At 34.5% G+C, this 21,025-nt stretch overlaps 1 protein-coding gene across 1 annotated transcript in view; it reads right to left on the bottom strand.

Moving 5' to 3' along the window:
• The window catches only part of Lrrk (Leucine-rich repeat kinase), a 100,220-nt gene that overhangs the window by 54,394 nt on the left and 24,801 nt on the right, over positions 1-21,025 (bottom strand). The window contains exons 4-10 of the mRNA XM_085946759.1: positions 9,516-9,669; positions 8,198-8,363; positions 7,156-7,271; positions 6,881-7,040; positions 5,748-5,903; positions 5,248-5,409; positions 4,113-4,279 (exon numbers count right to left, since the gene is read on the bottom strand). Of these exons, the coding sequence (XP_085802885.1) occupies positions 4,113-4,279; positions 5,248-5,409; positions 5,748-5,903; positions 6,881-7,040; positions 7,156-7,271; positions 8,198-8,363; positions 9,516-9,669 (1,081 nt within the window). The remainder of the gene's footprint in view (positions 1-4,112; positions 4,280-5,247; positions 5,410-5,747; positions 5,904-6,880; positions 7,041-7,155; positions 7,272-8,197; positions 8,364-9,515; positions 9,670-21,025) is intronic.

Below are 21,025 nucleotides of genomic sequence, written 5' to 3'. Positions count from 1 at the left end.
AGGCGTCCATCGAACCCCGGATTCACAAAAAAAGAAATTCAAACGGTTGGAGTGTAAATAAAACACAGTCCTTCGTGCTCGTAACGTGATATTGTTTATATTTTACATTTTCTTAATTTTTAGTTTTACAAATTATATTTGGGATTTTTACAGTTGTAGTCGTCAGGTCCGTACCTATCGGAAAGGGGACGCTTACTAACATCCTTTTTTCTTTCTTTTTAAATTCCTCGTACCGACGCCATCCAGCAAAAAAAGGACTCTCGTGATTGGCCAAATTTTATCGCGTGATCTTTGATTCGGCGAATCACGAGCCTGACCCTGGCGCCGGCGCGCGAGGATTTCACGCACAATGCGCGGCAAAATTTATTATATTTAAATCCTTATATTTAGTCTTAAAATTATCTCTTTCATCCATCATCATTTTTACTTTTTAAATTAAAAGGAAATACTTACGTGGTTGAGCAAGGAATCAGATTAGATGTTTTATGAAGCCGTTTCTAGAGGTCAGGGTTACGTTTCGACTTAAGCTACTAAATGATTATTTTACACCGGGAGAAGCCCGCCTGTAACAGGGGTGTATCATTCGCCCCATCTGGATTAAAGTCGAAAGGTACGCCCTGATCTCATCGGCCACCCATCCAATTCCTTGTTCATCCGTTAAGTACATGGCATGATAAACAGTTTATAAAAGAATTCAACTACAATCTAACTATTCTAACATAAAACTCTATACTTTAGCTCTATTTTTATTATTTTCTATATTTATTTTGGATTATTATTTTCAGCTCAAAGCAATGCTTTCGCGATACTTTTGAATAGGTCAGAGTTTGATTTAATTTCAGTGTAGTACATTTATTTTGTGTTACTTTGTTTTAATTAGGTTTTCTTGTTATTTTATTCGTTTTTATTAGTCAGTGGAGGGGTCGCGAAGCTGCAGTCTTTGACTCTCGCGCTTTCCAATCTTTCTTTTGTATTCCTAGGGGCTACATTTGTAGACGTTTGGCCCTCGTTCGGAATTATTATTTCGTGTTACGTTTTACTTCTTCTGGTGCAATAGGAGCGTACCTCGTTTGGCGTCGTCTGCCTTTGCAACCAGGGCGTGGTAGTGGCGTTACTATTGAGCCAGGCTCGTTCCGAGCAGCGGATATCTTTCTGTGGAAAGTTTTCCACTGATCTGCTGGTCTCTGGAGTATCACCTCATAGATGGACAGGTACTGTGTCTCCATCTGTTCCTATTACTGCGGGCAAGGCATCGTATAGCGGTACAACGGCCAGGCTCGTTGACGGCGGCACGGCTTACCCACAGGTACTAGGATGGATGTTTACAATAAGTATCCTTTTCCCTTTCTTTTTTTTATAGATGGTTACACTTCGGAAGTACCTCTTGTTGTTTCACGATATCTTTCAGGCGTCACGTCCCTAGTCTCTCCATGAACCTGCACGAGAAAGGAGAGTGCGCACTCTCCACACCATCAAGCTTTGGTATCATGAATTTTCGGCTACGCTGCCTTTGGATGCGCTTACTTCGAGAGGTGGCTCCCTTTGTGCTTCCAAATTGTCTTCATCTGTATTTATTCTTTCTCTTTCTTTAGTAATTTATTCGTTCATTAGACTTCCTGTACTTTAAATTTATTCGAGTTTACTTTATTAATTACTCCTACCCCATACATTAAATAGCTACTAATTTTATATAAAATCTTCCCATTGTACTTATGGTACTTACTATCACTTTTAATATTTTACCCTAATACCCATAATTATTTTGCAACATTGTATTGACTGTATAAATCACATTGATATTAAAAATTGAAATATTCCACCCTCTCATTATATTTATTTCTGAATCAGTACACTTAAAACTGTGTAATTAACTTTATTAAAAAAAAAATTGTTGTTTCGTTTTACGCGCCCGACATCCTATTCCAAGGCGCGCCGCACCGATTTGCGGTGCCTCTCACGTTTTGTTATTATTATTGAAACCCCGTTGAGAAATTTACGGCTTATTGACTCATCTTTTTTTTTTTTTTATCACAGGCATACAATCTCTACTTTCATCCTCTTATACCTAATTTTAACTTATTAAAATTTAACATAACAACTTTCGTCGAGTGATGCCTTATTATTCCCGTTCCGTTTTCGCTGTGTTAAATTTACGATTGGTAATTTGTAAAGAAATAATAGTGACGGTCGTATACTATTTTCTTCGTTTCTCTTTGGATTCAAATTATTAACACGGCGTAACTTTGAAACAGGTTTCGCGCTACTGTAGAATATCCTCTTTCCCGTTTATAAAATTGTTTGCGATTTTCAATGTTAATGTTTTCGAATTCATTCATATTTACTTTATTTGAACGGAAAGAATTGGCGTCACTTTGCGAAGCGTTATTTTTAGAACTAGAATGTACATTTTTCTTACTAACGAACTTAAGATTATAGGGCTCAGAAAGTGGGTCCTTAATTAACTTTTTATCCGTAATTAGAAGAATTTCCGGATATTTACGATTATTATCTTCACTTTTAACTACACTGTTTACACTGAAACTTCCAACAGCAACTCGGCGTTCACCCTTGACTAGAGGGTTGGCGACTGGTCCTGCTTCATCTCCTCGTGGTCGAGCCTGCGCCCGTACAGCTTCTTCGATTCATCTCAGCTTGCGCGCCTTCTCAGCCCTCTTGTGAGGCTCCCTAGCCTCGCGTTTCCTTTTTCTCTCCTCACCAAACATCCCGTGGTCGACTAGGGTACACGACATGTTAGTGATACCCTAGGAAAATCGGCATTTTGCTCGCCGTTTTTCGTCGTGAGTGGGCCGTGGCCTCTACGAGCCCTCCTCGCTGGATACCGTCGATGATGCGTCTGGTCTCCATAGGTGGGATTTGTGCAGCCATTCGTCGTACTGGAGACGCGCTGGTGCTACGGTCTCCAGCACGACGCTAGGCGCGGTCAGCTCCGTATGTGGACTGTCTTCGAACACCAGAGGGCCCTCCCGGTTTGATGTTGGAGACAGCACTTCTTCTTCGATAAGGGTTACGTCGGAGTCCGCTTTTTAGTTAACCATTTCTTGGTTGTTCCGGCTCCTGGATCGTAAACTTTTATTTAGCGTTCGCGGGCGTAAATTTTATTTCGCGGGTTCGGAAGAATCCATGCGATTCTTCGAGCTTCACGTTGCCAAGGGCGCCATTGAGATCCCCGGGGTTCCTGCGGCTAGCTCAGGCGTCCATCGAACCCCGGATTCACAAAAAAAGAAATTCAAACGGTTGGAGTGTAAATAAAACACAGTCCTTCATGCTCGTAACGTGATATTGTTTATATTTTACATTTTCTTAATTTTTAGTTTTACAAATTATATTTGGGATTTTTACAGTTGTAGTCGTCAGGTCCATACCTATCGGAAAGGGGACGCTTACTAACATCCTTTTTTCTTTCTTTTTAAATTCCTCGTACCGACGCCATCCAGCAAAAAAAGGACTCTCGTGATTGGCCAAATTTTATCGCGTGATCTTTGATTCGGCGAATCACGAGCCTGACCCTGGCGCCGGCGCGCGAGGATTTCACGCACAATGCGCGGCAAAATTTATTATATTTAAATCCTTATATTTAGTCTTAAAATTATCTCTTTCATCCATCATCATTTTTACTTTTTAAATTAAAAGGAAATACTTACGTGGTTGAGCAAGGAATCAGATTAGATGTTTTATGAAGCCGTTTCTAGAGGTCAGGGTTACGTTTCGACTTAAGCTACTAAATGATTATTTTACACCGGGAGAAGCCCGCCTGTAACAGGGGTGTATCAAAAGGTTAAATATCTAAAAGAGTATTTTGGTCCTAAGCAGAGCATGTCACCACAGAATAGAGGTTATATTAATAACGGTTTCTATGAGAAATCGTCTAAACTCAATGGATCATTGCAATGGACGAAACAAACATTGAAAAACCACGCACATTTATAATGCCCAGCCGCAGGATTGAACCCGCGATCCATAGCCTCAGAGACGGCTGCTCTATCAACCAGGCCACCAGTAGGTGCATAACTTTAGAGCCATTTATTTTCTAATCCCGTAAAACGTAAAAAAATTAAGAATGAAGAATTGGTTGGGTACTTTGAATGGCTTACTTGCAAGCTTCTACTAATGCTGGTAGACTAATGGGCTCCGGAGTGGCAGGAATGCTTGTGTTTGATGCTGAGGAGGTCGAACCATTTGACGAACAATGGGGAATATTTGAATACATTGAACATTGTGACTGAGATGATCCCATTGATGCATGATGAGAATTGGAATGCTGTCAACAAAAAATGTAAAATACTAGTAATTACCTGAGGTGTTTTTAAGAAAAAGTATTTAAGTAGTATATTTATAAGGTTACCATTTTATGTTACTTGAATATATAACACAAAATTTATTATTAGATAAAGTAGTGGTTATTACTATTGTTATTTTGTAAAATAAGAGAAATTTTAATGAAAAATCTACATACTCGGTACCATACTAATACAAAAAAATATTTATGGAACTATTTGTGAAAGGCTATCTAAGATTTTATTTCATTGTGTAATGGCTTGATTTTAAATATCTGGCCAAATCAAAGATGTTGAAAACCTCCTATAGAGATGGAGCCTAAATGTATGAAATTGAAGCAAAAAAAGGACCACTTGTAGAGATATGAACTTAGCTACAAGTGACTTTGCATTCCAGGTTCATTTGTAGTGAACTTTACAATACTGCTAATACATTTATTTGAAATTTGCAGGGCGTATAATATAAAGATAATCCGTCATGATTAGTAGATAAACAGCCAGCACTTTGGCATTAATATTTAGTTAAAAATCTTATAAAATTTGTGTAAAACCGTTTATTACTACACTCGAGTGATTAATCACTCTGAACATAAAAAATGGTCGCCATATTTCATGAATGAATAAGAAAATCGGAATGGCAACTGAGCGATGTTCATATTTGTAGAGTTTATCAAGTTAACCATGCTTAATGCGCTTGCAAATGTTTTTCAAATGTTATAAAAGAAATAATGTATAATGTTACATCTATTTACAGTCCAAATTATTTGGGACATATAATGAATCAGCGCACACATCATATAACCTTCTTTGTTGAAAAGAAAAGTGGAAAGGGAAAGAAAGTTTTCTAAATTTAAAGAATTCTATCTCGAGGATACATAATTAATTGGTAAGAAGGGAATATAGAGTATTCCTATACAAATAATGGCACTCTATAGGAGAATGATATAATTACCTGAATGTGACATGGCGCATTTGGATCAGCTCCGGCTGCCAAGAGAGTTTGCGCGATATCCACGTGTCTTCCTCTGATAGCCGCCCGGAGACAAGTGTCCTGTGTGGCTCCAATGGACATATCCAGTAGCACGGGACGCACTCGAACATCCGTATTAGATTCCTGTCAAAGAAAGAACTTCAACTTAGGAGTAATATTTTAAGCTCTAATAGTACAGGTTCGAATACCGCGTTTGACAAAAATCTAACTTTTCAATCTGTGTTTGATGCTTCATAGGTAAGGGGATTGGCTAACAACCAGTCTGTGCACATAATCTCCATTAGGTGATTGCCTCTACGCTGTAGTATTTTGTTTCATATTTTGACGGCCTACTTTTGGGTTTAATTTTTAACAAATATGAATAAAATTTGGAATGGGACAATTTGGTGCCTTTTTAGGATAGGTAGCAAAGTTTAAATAATATTATGTAGCTAATGGATGAATTTAAAAAAAAATGTTACAAGAGAATTGAGTGGCTGCTTGCTGCTCATAGTCAGGCGGGACATAATGGATTGAATGCCGTCGGATATTCTTCTTCTGGTAGGACTGACAATTATTCCACGGTCTACACTCTTCACTGAGGTCGGTGTCAATGGTTCTTCGTGAGACTCTGATTCCTGAAAAATTTATTAATAACAAAATTAAGAAAAGTAATATTAACTGTATTTATTATGTTCTGAATATGACTTAATTAATTTTAATATTTTAATTTAATTTATTGCGGTGATTCTCAACCGGGGGGGGCAAGTCTACATCAATCACAATCACACTAAATAGAGGTAGTGTCAATTTAATAATAATAAAAAAAATAACAGTAGGTACTGTGTAGAATGTAGATCATTAAAAATATGCTTGAAATAATTTCATTAAAAATTCACAGTGCAATTTTTTAATTTTCCCACCTGACAACTGTATTGGGTTGGCGGGCACAGAAAAATATAAGACTCATAATGGGGTGACATGCCAAAAAAGGTTGAGAAACACAAATTTTATTCTATGAGAGAAGCAGATAAAGATTTTTTTGTCAATGTTATTAAATTTAGTGTATTTCAAAATACATATTTCGATCAAATATCACTATTTAAAATGCATTGACAAAAAAAGGATGCAGAGAACCTATTTTACCATTTATGTTTGTGATATATAAAATTTTTTGTTTAATGATTTGTTTTAACTTTGGTTTATTTTTTCTATCATACTGCAAAAAGACGAAACACATGAAAATCAAGTGGCTACTAATGTAAGTATCTGTTGTTAGTTATGTATTGACTATGTGTGGATTTCGATTTTACTAATAGACGCATCATATCGAGTTATATCACTTATAATCAGAGCGTTGGAGTTATTACTACTGGAATTATTTGGAGTGATAAATAACTTTAGAATTAATAATGAAAAGGATAGGAAGGAAAGGAAAAGGATAAACCTTATTTCAAAACTACTCATTTTTTAAATTTTGTATCATTTGTAGGTATACATATAATTTTATCCGGGGCGGAGTAGACCCTGGTCCAGGGTCTGCTCCAACCCTCTGGTTATAATTCTCCATGAACATTTATTATTATTATTTATTATAATAATATATATTATTTACCTGTGTTAGAACTTTTGTTGCCCGAACAGTATGTCGAAGAAGCAAGTCAACTATAGGACGATTACCAAGAAGACAGGCGACATAGAAAGCTGTTTGACCGCTTACGTCTCGGTGGTTGATATCAAACACCGCTTGATATTCCCACTCTCCAGAAATGTCCCTATAACCAATGTAATTATTTTTTTTATAAATATATATTACCGGAACATTATAATGATATAATAATTGATGTAAAGAAAACGTATACTTTTACAATATTCTGTGTAGATACCTACCTTAATGTTGTCATCAATCTGTCTGGGTATGGAAAATTCAAAAGTAAAGAGACTAATTCTGCATGTCCATTGATGCAGCTTGCATGTAAAGGGAGCCATCTCTCGACAGTTTGTTGCTGAAATATTCAAATCACATACTTTGTAGAAGGTTCATGTAAAATAACAATGTATTTGACAATAAACTTTTAGCATATTTTTAATTTTCTAATGAAGCCTGATAAATTCATGGATGAACATTTATTATGGATTCATCGTATAATAACATTTTGGCCGTTGTAAAAGCACTTGCATAATTTATTATAATATGTATAATACTGAGGACCGTAATCCTCAATAAGCTGTATTATAATTATATTATGATTAAACATGTACTTATATTTTCATTGCATAGACAATTTACTTTGGAGTTGATGTGATGCTGAAGGGTGTATTATAAGAAGAGGAAATTAATGAAAGGAATGAGAATATTACAATTTTGAGAGTATGTTTAGATTTTTTCACCTACAGCACTGATAGCCTATGCATGCTATTAAATTCAGTTAGTGCATAATAACATCAGCATTTTAAAGGTATTTATAACGATTTAACTTGAAATTTAAGAGTGTGCATAGTGCCTGATGATGCTGAAAGGTAAAACCCTTTCTAATTTTGTATTGGGTCTTCCATGGGGAAAGGGTTGCCGACATCTGGCGTAGGTAATTCAAAATAATAATCACTTGACTGAACAATTAGCATTTTAAGAAAAACTCAAAGTGAATCGCATCTTAGAAAGATAAAAATGTATGTTACTTAGTTGATTTTAGAATTTTGTCAAATTATGTAGCCTGGCAGAAAGCAGAAATACTAACACGTTGAATGTTATCATATTATGATATTCCATTTTATTTTAATAAAATCCCCAGTGTATCATTTGACAGTATGAGTGATAGGATTTACGAAGATTATTTCAGAGCGTTACAATACTCTTATTAAATATTTTGACACAGTAATCATATCATAAAATATTTATTATATAATGGGTCTCGTGAATAAAAATTATTACCTGAACCATTTCCGGGAAATGGAGCAGAAGTGTTTCCGCAATGTCTCTGTTCCCATGATAGCAGGCGACGTAGAGAGGAGAATATCGAGTGACGGGATGAGATCGGCCATCGGCACCTGCAGTCACTAGCGCTCTAACGGCATCGACTAGACCCATTTCTGATGCTCTATAAAATGAAACTTGAATTTAAAAGACAACTTGAAAACATTTTCTTTTTAAATTGAATCATTGATGTGATTACTAATGGATAAAAAGGAGGTGATTATGGAATGAGTAAGTGTGATAGTATAAAATTAATTTTCATAAACATAGTGGTTTTAGTAGACAACTATTTCGGTTGCAACACCATTATCAAGACAATCGAGTGCCTAGTTTTATAATGGTGTTACAACAAAAATAACGATCGATTAAAACATAAATATTGTGGAATGTAATATATAATTTCTTGTTCCTACCGAATCTACACAAGAGATAAGAATGTAAATTCTTATTATTTAAAATTTATCATATAAAAAAAATTTCATTCTTATTAGAAAAAAATAAATACCAATAAAAATTCACATCTTTCACTACCTGGGTGAGTGCCTTTATCTATTAACCTTTCGATCTGTCATTTTTGCAAAAAAATATTAATAACTGCACTATCTGAGGTGTAACATTAATTATTAGCAAGTGCAAGGACAATATTACTAAAAATTTGGATTACTTCTGACCTCAACTATAAATCATGTTAGAAATTGATTTTTAATTACAATATTGGTAGTCCAATTCCGGAACATAGATCGATTGAAGACATGGTAACTTTTAGCATGCCATTGGCATGATTGTATGATTGTTTGAAAAAATGAAAATGGTAGGTTTCTTGATGTGATCAGCATTGTCTATTCTAAGAATTAGCTTAGATTTCCTTGCAAACTATTATGTAGTAGGTATATATGTGTACAAACACTATCTATTTATTTACTACATCTATGTGGAAGCTTGGTAGATGGTGCAAGAGTAACATATTATGGATTGATTGCTTAATCAGTGTTTTTCAACGTTTTTGAGTTAGTGACACACTTTAAAAATCAATTAATGTTTCGCGACACATCAACGTTATTAATTTAAAAAAAATACAAAAATTGTATTTATTGAAAAAATTTCGCGACACACCAGTATGTTGGATATAAGCATTCATTAAGACATGTGAGTTTGAATCTTACTCTGGGTGTTTTTTAATATTTATGTTTTAGAGGTTTTATTATAATTTAGTAAATGCAGTAGACGATACACTTGAGAAGACGATGATGAAAGGGGAAATTAAAACACATATTACGTGAATAATAGTGTGTTGGCTCCGGAAGGGGCCATATTGACGACCAGACCAGCTTCGGGGCCGAGGGCGGCAAGTTGAGGCCGTAGAGGAACCCCGCCTGCCAAAGCAGCTCGAAGTTCCGCATGCTGGGCTGCTCTGAAACGTTCGCTCTCCTCTGAAAGAAAATAACAAAAAATCTGTCAGAGGGAGATATATAAAATAAAACACAATAGCTTTTTGGCTCACACAGTATTGAAAGTCCACGTATAATCAAGAGGTAAGGAAACGGATGAAGAAATAGAGGAATCACTATAACATATTATAATTTTTTCCACATACTAAATTGCTTATGCACACTATAACTCATGGGCCCCACATCCCGAAGCGGGCCCCCAGGCTAGGATATTTGGCAGTGCCCCCTACCTATCGCTAAGGATAAAAACAGTGAGACGCTCTACAGTAGCGTTTTTCAAATAGTGTAGGTACGAGGTAAAATTAATGTGTATATATTATTTAGTGTTTTTTTAATATATATTAATAAGTACATCTATTTGAATTATGGAAGAATTGTAACGTACAACCACATAATTTTAAATAATATTATTGAAGGAAAATAGCCGCAGGTGACTTTTTTGGCTATTAAAGCAAATTTGTGATGCGTGTTTATCTCACTTATCTGGTCGACTCGCCACGCCGGGCCCCTCCTGAACCCGGGCCCCCAGGCTAGAGCCCTGTCAGCCCCCCCTTATGGGGGCCATGCTATCACTACCACACTGGTATGTCAGTCAACACAGGACCGAAACAAACAATAATAAAAGGACAAGTGACAAATGTCTCTTTTACTTACTAACTATCCTATCAAAATATATTTGTAATTTTGTCGAGGATTAACTCTTAGTACGCATACCATGCGCCAATTTTTTTCACAGACGAGTTCAGATGCGCCATACAACTCAAGCACCTTTTCGGGATAGGGGGAGGATCTGCTTCGCTTAGGGGAGGAAAAGGAATAATTCAAACACGCAATTAAATTAAATAATTTATGCCAGTTCAAAAACCACACGTTTATTGAAGCACCAATCTACAATAGGCAGAAATGATTTCTTGGACGAGAGAGTGATCGCTGTCATGGACCCCGCTGATGGTGCTACAGCTGCCGGAGAGTCTCGTTTGGTGAAGATAACTCTGGACCACAGTTGTTGGATGTGATCAGAGAGAGAGAGCTCTGAGCGGGATGGAGCACTGAGAGCTTTTGAGTGTTTGGATTTCGCTAGTCTTTGTTACTAAGAGCAGCAGAGAATTCTTCTAATTTGAATCAGTTATTCGCGACCTTGCTTCTCTTTCATGCACACACACTGTTCACATCCTACAATTGTAAACTGTCAAAAATGGGACGAACTAATGAGTAATAAGGCTGTATGACTTGAACTGAGAGCACCAGGTGTTGAAAATATGAAGATGGATTCAGTTATGGCGCCTACTTCAAAAGAATAAGTAGATGCAAAGATGCCACTTGTAATCATCCAATGCGCCACGGTTTGGCCACCACTGTTCTACACCAATGAGTCGTTTTATCAAAATATCACTTACGCCTTTTCGTCTCAGAAAAAAACATTCTTCTTTTGATCTGTGGAGGTTTGCATTAACACATTTTTGTTTTTATGAGAAATGAATGTTAGCTACTTGCTCAACCTATTAGGTCCACACTCTGACTCCAAACATAAATTGAAAAACAATATGCGATCAAGATCGCCAGATCAAGGATTCGAACCTGGGATCCACGCCATTATAAGCCGACACTGTCGAAAATAAACGGAAAAATTATTAGGGCACTATAACTACAAGTTATCAAGCGGGTACCAAAACTAAAAGGAAAATATGTAAAAAATGTCATAGGGTACCCTACCCAGGAGCACGGAATTTTTTCGTTTGATTCGATTTGACACTATTATAGACTTGGGTTTCATTTTCAATTTAGAGCACCCGCACCGTTACGAGTAGACATCTACGAAATGAATATACGAATATAATATTAGAATAATATATTGTAGCCTTGTAGGTTGGTATATTGTCGCTATTTTTTAGTTTATATTATTGTCTATTTCCATATTTTACGCAATTGCGGTTATGGATAATTAATAAATTGTAATGGCGAGTATGTATGTGGCAGTGACGAAGAGTGCCTGTTGAAGGAATGTAGGCTGTGGTAGGTAACAAAAGAGGTAATATTTTACTGTGTTGGATCCTAAGATCATAAATTATTGGCCTCCACTAAGTGGAGGTTGTGTACATTTTTCGTTACATTAAATTTAAGCCACTTGCTCAACCTATTAGGTACACGATCCAAGGATACATATTGAAAACAATATATGAATTTAAAGACCCGGGATTCTATCCCGAGACCTACGATATTATAAGCCGTCGCCGTAACCGCTCGGCCATCGTTAGTATGGACAGCCATATTTACGGGAATTAAATTTGAATTTTGTTTCATCTCGAGTATTTTACTGTTACAATTTATTGAATATAAAATATTATATTTTACTTTTCAAAAACATGTGATAAATATTTTTTTCATATTTTTCATCACTCTTTCCGATGTTAGGAGTAAGTTTAATTAAAAAATATAATTAAGTAGGTACTTAACTATTTTTCAAAAATCGCTGTGACCAGAGTTTGGACGGTGGTAACCTTCTAAAAAGCTATATTTTAATGATAAAAATATTCATAAAATACAACGTAAATAATTTTGACTTCCAATAGACACTCATTTTATATAGGTATATATATTTTTAAATCTATAAGAATTTTAGTTACATACATATTGTTACGTACATATTGATTATTTAAAATGAAAAGTATCGGTGAAATGTATGAAATTGCAGTTGTTATGCATTACGGTTAGGTTTTTTTAGTTTTTTAGAGAATATTGTGTTGACGCACAGATAAAGATTATAATACACATCTATCTATGTATGGATATATATATATCTTCATAATGAAGTTTACTCGTTGTTCAAACTGATGATGGATCGCGAACTATTGGGAAGCTTTTTTCAATTTTGTGGGGTAATGATAATTACACGTGAAGCATTTTTTGATTCTAGCTAGTTTTTTCACAGTTTAGTTATAAGTTGCGATCCAAATAAAAAATGCAAGGTACATATTATTACGCATGATACGTGCACTACAATTTATAAACAGCTGATCTAGATTAGGGATGACGAACCTTTGGAAAGTGCACCAAACTATAAGCAGAAATCTTTTACTGAATGGTGCATCGTAAGCTTAGCAAACAAGCTTAGGTATGTACCTATCATATAGATATAATTATATTCTAAATTTGCATAGGTAATATACAAAAAATACAATTTAGTAAGACATTTGATGTTGTTTGTCTGATGTCAATTTATTTTTACGGTTTATAATTGGAGATTTCTAATAAACTCGCGTCAGTCAAATCATTATCAAGAGTATCAAGACTATGTCTTACTTTCGATTTGATATAATTCATCGTCGACAATAATTGTTCGCAATCATGCTGAACAGAAGAATTTTTATTAAATTAATATGTATGGAGTAATGTGTTCACCTTCATCATTTACAAACATTTTAATCGGACTCTCCAATAATATTACTTTTAATTATTCATAGTCTTTTTACTAAACGTACATCGCTCGCCATCCATGGTGTAAGTAGACTGTGGATTCCAATTTCCAGTAGTAATGTATTTGAAATAAATAATAATTGTATGATATAAATAGAAATTGTTCTTTGCGGTGAATGTGGTCAAAATCCATATTTCAAAATATTGCACCGACGTTCCTTGTCACATTGTCTACTGATCTAATCATAGCATAATATTATTATTTCGTGCAGATTATAAGATAAATAAATTAAAACATATCATGTTACGCCTCCCACGAAGAAACCGCAGTTTGCAGATTCATATTTTGACACATTTTATAACACTAACTTTCACACAATTTTTATATAAAAAAAAAACCAACGTACTTGAATTATTCCTCGATTATACACATGTACAAATATATAATGTAGAGTGTTGGCGCCGCAGGTGCACATTTTGTATTCTATCAGAAATTGTATTATTCGCATCCACCTTAACGGCCCACATGCTCAGCGTACGTCAAAATGGTAAATCTTGCCCATTTTTTGAATAATAAAATGCCTAATTCTGGTCAAATTTGGGATCACAGAGATTGTCAATATAATTTTTTACTAATTGTTTTATAAATGCTTTTAAAAATTAATAAATATAAAAAATCTTAACACCACTTCACATGGACGTACTGAAATATGACTATATTCTAAAACATTAGAGCGAGAGGTTTAAAAGAATACTATTTTATGTAATAAAAATACTTTAAGCAGTCATCAAATGTTTAAAATAAATATAAAGGATAACAAGGCTTCAAAATTATGGAAATAGATTATTTACAGCGTTTAAGTAATGTCCAGGATCATGCTTTGAAAATAGCATAAAAACTCCATTTCGACATGCTGAGCATGTGGGCCGTTAAATAGTCTAAATTAGAAATACTACCATACAAAGGCATTACGTGTTAAAAGCTGATGATTTAAAGTTATTACTCTACTAACAGCTGCAACGGATTAAATTTCAAATTACACTGATTATCGTGAGTACGTAAATTTCTATCGATAAACCAAAAAAGCACTTGTTTTATATATTTCTGTATTTTTGCGGGCGGTTTATCTAGGGGGATTGTCCAGGCGGTATTGACGAATGGTACGGGCGCATTTGGTTTCCAAAATAATTTTTAAGTTGCACTTTTTTCGCAAACGAACGTTTTCGAATTGCCGAGGTACCCCTCAACAGGTTCACGGAATAACAGGGTTCCACGGATCCCTTGTTGGGAATCAGTTGCATATTATATGCATACGTTATTAAAATAAAATATAACGACGAAATCACCGACTTGCAAGATAAATATTATTTACATAATAATAATATAATCTTTCCATTAGACTGGGTTTCGAGAGAAATTTTGTAAGAAAAATATCTCGAGCAAAAAATATGGAACGATGCTAAATTTATGCAATATTAAAAGTGAGAAGGTGAATAATAAATGAGATGAGATGGTACCGACTACCGGGTAGGGAACGTGTGTGGGGAGCTGCAAGATCTTTGTGATAAAGCCATCCATATTCAAATTTAATAAATAAGGAAAGTAGTAAGTATGTCATTTTTGAAGATGTAGTGTGGCAACGTAATTATAAATGTTTAATTAGGGGATTGTAATTACACATGCGGGTCTATTCTATACACAATGCAACTATCGAACGCTAAAGTGATAGTATTTATTACATATTTGTATTGAGGTATTATACTTGTTACAATAAGTTAGCCGTCTAAACAGACAAAACTGTTTATCTCGCTCTAAATTTTATCACAGCCATGAAAGGTGCTGTTAAAATATAGCACTTATTGCAACAATTACAACCAACTTCTTGTAATTGTTACAATAAATGCTAATACTTTGATACAAACCTACCCTAGTTAGCGGCCGAAAGCAGCCTTGTGTATAGAATAAACCCGAAGGAGTTGAATAATCGCCCAGAGGGTTTCAAATTATAACATAGCATTGGTGGCAGGCGGCTCTCGTGGTGCAGTGCGTAAGGTGCTTGCCTTCCACCCGAGAGTTCTGGGTTCGATTCCTGGTGATGACACAACATTTATGTGTTTTTCTCAAAGTCTGGGTGTCTGTGATTGTTCAAAATTACTAACAACCACCTTGTACGAAAAAGCAGGGACATGCTTATTCATAATTCTAAAAAAAACATAGCATTGGTTAAATGATGTTTTTATTGTTTGCTAATGACTTGAAACTTTTTTTTGGAATTTGTTACCATGAACGATTTTCTTCAGCTTCAGCTTGATATAATAGACTGTATCAATACATATATATTATGAAAGGGAGACGTAACAAACTGGATTTCAATATTGATAGATGCAGTCTTTTATTGTTTACTTAGAGCCTAACGTGTGTTGATTTTTTTCAATATTCGATGCATGTTCTTTTGAGAAAATCATCTGTAAGAGATCAAGGAATTATGTTTGACAGTAAACTGACATTTAGTGGCCATCATATGGTTACCATTTTGTAAAAATGCACTATATCTTGGGCTTCGTTTTGCGTACTTCCGCGGCTTTTCGGATGTTACGGTATTAAAATTCTTTATAATTTATTAGTTCGCAGCAGACTGGGTTGATTATCTGGGCACCGCATCAGTTGAAGTGGAGAGGGTTAAGAAGAAATTATTGGTTAGGCTGTATTGATACGTGACTTTATTTGATTAAATTTCTCTAAGGTATGCTTACATAATGAAGTCTAAAAGTCAGAAGGAATTTATATTTAGCTAAATACTTAATAGTGTTGATCTCTGTGTCCCATATAACTATCTTAGAAATCGGGAACATTAGTTGTTCGTTCTCGCAAAGTGCAGAACTAACTTGCCATTGGTAATGCCAATTGGGCTGGCAAAAACTTTTTTCAACCAAATCACTTATGTGATGATGAGTTTAGGTGGACGTTATTTTATAAAACCTTTAAATAGGGTGTAGGTACCTACTTAACTGATTCGGCGTAATTTAATGTAGGTACTTTATAATTTTTGTACTTACTGTTTATACTCGTTTGATACTGTTTAATACTATTTATTTGTTTTTTTCATGTCATGTTGTGAATGTCTTGAATTTGCATAATTCACCACAGTGCATGTGCATGTATTTACTTGCACCAATAGTGTGTATTTTTAGACTATCGCGATTTATACGTAAAAGTGCTGACTGTCTCGACAATCTCATTTTTTAAGAGTAAACGAGACGTGATGTTATGATTTTATAGTAGGTACTATTTGACAGGTCGTGAAAATCGGTTAACCTCAAAATGAGTCTGCGCGGTGTACTTCGTTTTTTTACCGGCAGGTTCGCTACTATCATGGAATATCTGCGCCAACTCTGTCCCGTGAAAGCAGCTTCTGAACTTATTTGATTAATGCGTGCAATCTTGTAATTTGCACGATAATACGTGTTTACACGTGTATTTTTTGTTATGGCCACGATAATACATACTGCCAGCAGTAATCCATGCACGTGTATACGGGGTATTATTCATTATATTTGATGTATTTATGTATAAATTTTAATCAATGTCAACGTATAGAATTAACTAAAAGGACGGAAAATATAATACCTACTAAAAATCAATCAAACTTATAAATTAAATAATAAATTACACCTATTAGAGAATTAGAGTATAACTATATAACTAATTAATACTCAATTAATACATTCAATTTTATTTTACGCTCTGATAATTGTATAAGTAGCATTTTTTAATTCCAGTTAAAAAAATAGTTAAATTTATTGACTGCGACACTGTCACATCAAATCATGTTCTTTAAAAATGTTAATGACTACGTACATACTTACCTAACGTAGGTAACTCAATGTCAAAACTAATTTAATTGACAAGAACAAGTTATATTTTAGTTAATACCTACGTACTTATGCGCATTCTCGTTGATATTATATTACGTTGGTATTGAAATATTTGGTTAATAGTTCCTTATAATATGTACAAAACATATTATTTAAATATTGTCTTTATTCAAGACAAGATAGTAATACTCTCATTCCTAGTTGATGATACAAATAAAATTAGTAGGGACATCACAATACGCAAGTTATTCCCAACCTTTTTTTGTTCGGCGGAGCTCTTGAAGCGGTCTGTAAATCTCGGGGAACTCCCACCTCATTGTCACCTGTCTTATTAGGGTACAAACGGGCAATTTACAAAATGTACGTGTAAATCAGTAGACAGTGGCCTACATTGACAACTTGTCACCCAATACCATCCCATACTATTTTCAATCTCACATTCGAAATCATTATCTACTATCTATGTTTATTTATACTATATTATGCGCGGCTAGTTTAACTGAATATATGAAAATAATATTTTTGAAATTCTGATATACCCACACCTACCTACCCACAAATATTAACCATCCGTTGGCGTCGCAGGTGAAAAATCCGCCATCTATACGGAATCTATTGTAAAAAAAACAATCCCTTAGAATGGCCCTAACCACAGAACAGATTAATTTTGTGTTTCATGGCCCTAACCAACGGATGACTTGCTTAGGATGGAACGATGTTCGAACCATTGTAAATATCCAGATGGCATCGAAAAATAATATTACTACATATTAAGTATTTGGTGCATACATTAAAGTTGAGGTGATTTATTCGCCTGCGACGCTATTTTTCTTCCCATTCCATCTCTAATAAAAAAGCTTCAACGAACAACTGATCACATGAAACAAAACTATAATATTTTATCGTTGTATAATATGTGATTGTACAGTGGTACATGACGAGAGGTACATATTATTACCTTTTCGCAAAATTACCTGGTGGTCAATATTTAAGTAAAGTTATACTAGTGTGCGAACTGATTGTTAGTGAAATATAATAATGAATGCCACCAGTCACTACTGATAATATGAAATTATATTACAATAATTAGGTATAATAACTATTTATGTAAGTAATTGCTACTCATATTATACCTTCTAGTTTTGTTGTAATACTAATAAGAAGTAACAATACAATTGTCATATAACATAGAGATTCACAATCGATGTGCCGCGAATGATTGGGAGTAGGGATTCCAATCCCGGCATCCCGAGCTATTTTCGATACCTATGAATCCCGGGATTGATAAACATAATCCCGGGATTTCGGGATTGATTTTTTTATCAATTTTTATGGAAAATAAAATAAAAGTGAAAATATAACAGAAAAAATACTTTTAATAAAAAATAACTACATTAGAAATAAACTGAGTTTGAATGAAGTTTGATTTATACCCATGTGTAGGTAGCCGATTCATTTTATTTTTTCACATAAATTATTAAAAATGAGAAAGATTGGAAAAAAACAATGCTTCGCACTTTTAACAAAGTAATTCCACCATGATATCATACGTTTTCCGGCAGTTTCATATTTGGCTGACTAATTAGATTTATGAAGCGGAAAGGCCATAAGTACGCCATGATTATTTGCTTTACTATTTTAAATCTCGCTAATCCATTCAGTATGTCCTTACTATCAGAAACAGCAATCTCATATTAAATTCACATTATTATTTATATTACAATATTATTTACTCCATTAAACTTGTGTATTTCCAAGATTGAACGTATACAATATAAATGTCTTAAATAGAATAAATTATACTAGATTTATGTTTGACCAATTTTATCAATGTTCTTTGTAAATATAACAATTTTATATTAACAATGGAAAAAAATGCCAATCCCGGGACCAGTCCCGGGATCCCGGGATTGTCAAATTGTAATCCCGAAATCCCGGGATCAGAATTTTGGCTCGGGATTGGAATCCCTAATTGGGAGGTAGTATCGCGCAGAGTAAAACTCGAGCATTTAGGATAGTGTTTTTCCACCTTCAAATCGGCACATTTGAACCTTTACCAAACTACCCCGGAACACCAAGTATCGTAGTAATAAGTAGGTATTTCGTGTAGGTCAAACAATAAGTGAGATATCTCACGTCCTTAATTAGATGTATCATTTTTAAAGTTTCACATCTCAAAAGGCAAAATATTGGCAGAAGTAATGTTTGTATTGGATATATAATTTGCAAAAATATCAATAAAAAAAGCGGACACATAATAAATATATAAATGAATAAAACGTTTTAATGATTTTTTTGGCAAAAACAAATTTCGCCTTGATAAAATGTAAGTATACAAATATAAAATTAATGCAAAATTATGCTTGATGCATGTTGCAGAGATGTTTATTTCTCGGTCGTATGGTCGACACTGACGACGATTGTTAATATATTTAGCGACACACTAAGGCCCGTTTCAGACGGGACACCGGTGTCGCGCTCGTATATAATAAGGAGGCTTTTGTATTCGAATAAAAGGGTCTTTGTATTATGTTTATGAACGCCCCGAGCTAATGAGTCAAAGCGTGTATGGTACATTCTCGTGTATGGTACGGCCGCTACATTCTCAAGCCGCCGATACACATGTTTTTATGACCGCAGCCAGTTTTATGTTCTAATTTATATCGCGAAATTATGCGTTGACTCATTAGCTCTGGGCGTTCATAAACATAATACAAAGGCACCTTTATTCGAATACAAAGGCCGTCTATATTGTATCGAGCGCGACACCGGTGTCCCGTCTGAAACGGGCCTAAGGCACAAAGATTTAAAGCCACTGGTGTATGTAGTCAACGCCGTACGATTCGTTATATTTGGTGGAATGAAATTGATATTAACATTATTGTTTAGCGTTTAAATAATTGATTATGTAGCATTTAACTTTGCAATTACATACTTATTTCAATGACAGTGCAATTTACGTTAGGTATGTTTTACATTTATTTCATAATAAAACAAAAATAAAGCAATAATATGCATTATTATCCACTATCAATAATACTTACTTGTGTACCAATTTTCAAGTCTCTGAGTACATGGGAAACAGGCGAAAATTCAGCGAGATAAAAAAGTAACGGAAAAAAGTTGCTTATCTTTTTGAAGTTATACTTCTTTAGGCGCGTTTGGAAAATCAGATCAAAGTGTATTTTTGGCGTGTGACATGTAACACATAATTTATTTTTTCACACAAAAATGAACGCACTCGATTGGATTCGAACCATCAATTGTTCGGTTATCAGCCGAACGCACTATCATTACGCCACAGTATGATACTCCAATCGTGACGATTATAAAGCATTATATTATAGTTTAGAATTGTTCCGTTGTCTAGGCAGCGAATTTATTATTGTCGGCCATTTGCCATTCCTTACGTAAACAAACTATTAGACGTCATAGTGACAGTTGTTACTTTAAAAATAAAAACAACGATAAACAATTATATAATTTAGTAATATAAGTTAAAGTGTATAGAAATAAATCAACGGCCTTCCAATAAGCGGTCCTTTTTCTTGAGTGCGTAATTTAACAAGATAATTAAGAGCTAGTCGAAGAATCTAGGTTATCACTAGTTTTGTTTTTGTTTTGTTACGCCAAAGACGTATAACTTCTAACGCGCGTACGTAAGTACACACACCGATATTTTAAAATTATGGAGTAGATTGTGTTACTAATTACAAAAAAAATCTTCATCACAAGGAATTCTGTTTGCTTATTTTTATGGGTGGCATTTGTAAAACATGTTAATTTAAGAAGTCGAACAAACTGATAGGCAGGTACATAAGTTTTCTTTAGTGTACAGCACACTTTTGTTATAATTTGTGTGTCGTGACATGAAAAAGGTTGGGAAGCACTCAGCTAACAGACAAGCATATTTACTTATTATTAGAGTATTTACAATAAGAAACAAATGTATACTCATAATATTTAGTTCATGTTTACAAGATAATAGCGAAACTAAAGTCTAAGATAACGAGAATCGTAGCTTTTAGGAGATTTCAAAGACAGACTC

The sequence above is a fragment of the Rhyacophila brunnea genome, unplaced genomic scaffold (assembly GCF_057557595.1).
Source record: "Rhyacophila brunnea isolate RB1 unplaced genomic scaffold, BYU_Rbru_1.0 scaffold_2, whole genome shotgun sequence".
In the NCBI taxonomy this organism is placed as follows: Eukaryota; Metazoa; Arthropoda; class Insecta; order Trichoptera; family Rhyacophilidae; genus Rhyacophila; species Rhyacophila brunnea.
The sequence above is the reverse complement of the archived record's forward strand: the minus strand, read 5'-3'. Positions and strand labels throughout refer to the sequence as shown.